This window comes from Tupaia chinensis, unplaced genomic scaffold (assembly GCF_000334495.1).
Source record: "Tupaia chinensis unplaced genomic scaffold, TupChi_1.0 Scaffold000410_1, whole genome shotgun sequence".
NCBI lineage: Eukaryota > Metazoa > Chordata > Mammalia > Scandentia > Tupaiidae > Tupaia > Tupaia belangeri.
In genome coordinates, this window is record NW_006159915.1 from 3,236,917 (window position 1) to 3,238,865 (window position 1,949).

The following is a 1,949-nucleotide window of genomic DNA, read 5'->3' on the forward strand; positions in this document are numbered from 1 at the left end:
TGACATAGAGAAATCCTTCTCTGGGGCTGGCAGGTGGTGTGGTAGTTAAGGGCACTAGACTCCCACATGGTTGACTGTAGTTCGAGTCCTGGACTTGGTGGCTTGCTTTTTCATTTTCCCTTTCTCTCTCTTCGTGGTAAAATTTTAATTAATTAATTAATTAATTAAAATAAAATAAGTTAATCCCACTTCTGAGCTTGTCAGGTGAGCTGGGTCAACCTCTCATTAAAGTTCACACAGGTGCTACTCAACTCAATGATACTGCCTTTGCAGTTAGGGAAGCAACTACTGACTCATAAATGAAAAGAACTGTACTCCCTGCGTAACAAGAGATTATTTTGGAGACAGTTGATAAAAATCATACATCCTTTTTATTGTTAAGTCATAAAAAGGTATCAAAATTAAAAGCAAAATTACAGGGTAAGACTTAACAAAACTACTAGGAGCATCAAAAGAAGTGAAATGGGCCCAGGCGCAGGGCAGTATGAATGAATGGACATGGGAAGGACAAAGATGGGGAGAACAGTGAGCACATGCTGAAGATACTAGGGAGAGGATCTGGGGAAAATTTTGATCTTAGACAAGCGCCTAGGTAAAGAAATAATGGGTGAGATTTCTAAACCCCACTATGTGCTTAAGAGTCATCCTCGCCATTGGCGCTGTCTCTGTCATCCTCTCCTTCCTCAGCCTCTTTTTCATCATCCTTGATCAACTCCAGCTGTTTGTTTGCTCTGCTCCTTTTTGATTTTTTCCAGGTTTTCCAGAAGGGAATCCACTTTTTGTTTTACCTGGGTCAACTCCTTCTTACTGGCCTGAATGTCATCTCCTTTCAACTTTCCAGACTTGGATGACGATCCTCGCTGAGTAGAGGGGACGGAGAAGGGTGTTCTGGTACTGACCCGTACATCTCCGCTGCAGATCGTTTCACACCTGCTTTTCCTCGGTTCACTTTTGGCTCTGCAGCCAGATTAATATCTAAAACCTGGCCAGCAATCATCCTGCCATCCTCTCCTGCCACAGTAGCCCGGGCATTCCTCTCATTAACATACTGAACGAAGGCAAAGCCCTTATGAACAGAGCAACCCACAATTTTGCCATCCTTCAAGAAGATTGCTTCCACATCAGACTCCTTGACCACAAGAGTGTTGAGATTCCCAGTGAATACACGGGAGTTCATGGAGCGAGGATCCGTCTTGTTGGTAACATTGCTGGCCATTGGGATTGATGGTAAGATTCCTCACAAAGCCTAAAAGTGTAGCTGAAGATCAAAAATATCTCACAAGAAGGTGAGAGAAAAGAGATTCAATTCTGAATCTCTCGCTCCCAAGTTCTAGGCAAAGAAACCGACTGCAGCTGGAGGTAGGAAATGCGGCCACAACCGCTCCATCTCCAACTCTTCACAAAATGGCCCCCCAAAAGCTAGTATTATTGTAACGACAGTTGTAAACCCAATTTCTGTTTTCTTTATAATTTAAGAGATGAAAATTATTAATCTGAAAGTTAGTACTACTGTAACTTTGGTTTATAATCTCTGTTTACTTTCCTATATAATTTAAGAGACATTTATATTTACATTTAAAATAATTATTCATTTATATTTTGGGGCACACAATGTATAAAGAAGTAATTTTATGTCCAAAACCAAAAGAGGTAAAGATAAAATTATAAAAGAGCAGAGTTTGTATAGGTTGTTGAAGTTTAGTTGTATAGATTACAATTAGAATATTATAACTTTAGGATGTTAAATGTAATTCCCATAGTAACCATAAAGAATATAGCTATAGAATACACACAAAAGGAAATGAGAAAAGGAATTTAAACATTTCAATATAAAAAAAATCAACTAAACACAAAAGACAGTAAGGCAGGAAAAACGAGGGACAAAAAAGAGCAGTATGGCACATAGAAAACATATAGCAAAATTACTGAAGCAGGTCTCTCCCTGTCAG

The 1,949-nt window shown here is 39.3% G+C and overlaps 1 protein-coding gene across 1 annotated transcript; it reads right to left on the minus strand.

The window, feature by feature from the left end:
• Positions 1-289: 289 nt before the first annotated feature.
• On the minus strand, positions 290-1,216 carry LOC102469327 (heterogeneous nuclear ribonucleoprotein C). The gene is given in 3 exon segments (XM_006154489.2): positions 290-722; positions 724-877; positions 880-1,216. Coding segments are annotated over 3 exon segments (579 nt in total). The 3' UTR covers positions 290-634.
• Between the last annotated feature and the right edge of the window lie 733 nt (positions 1,217-1,949).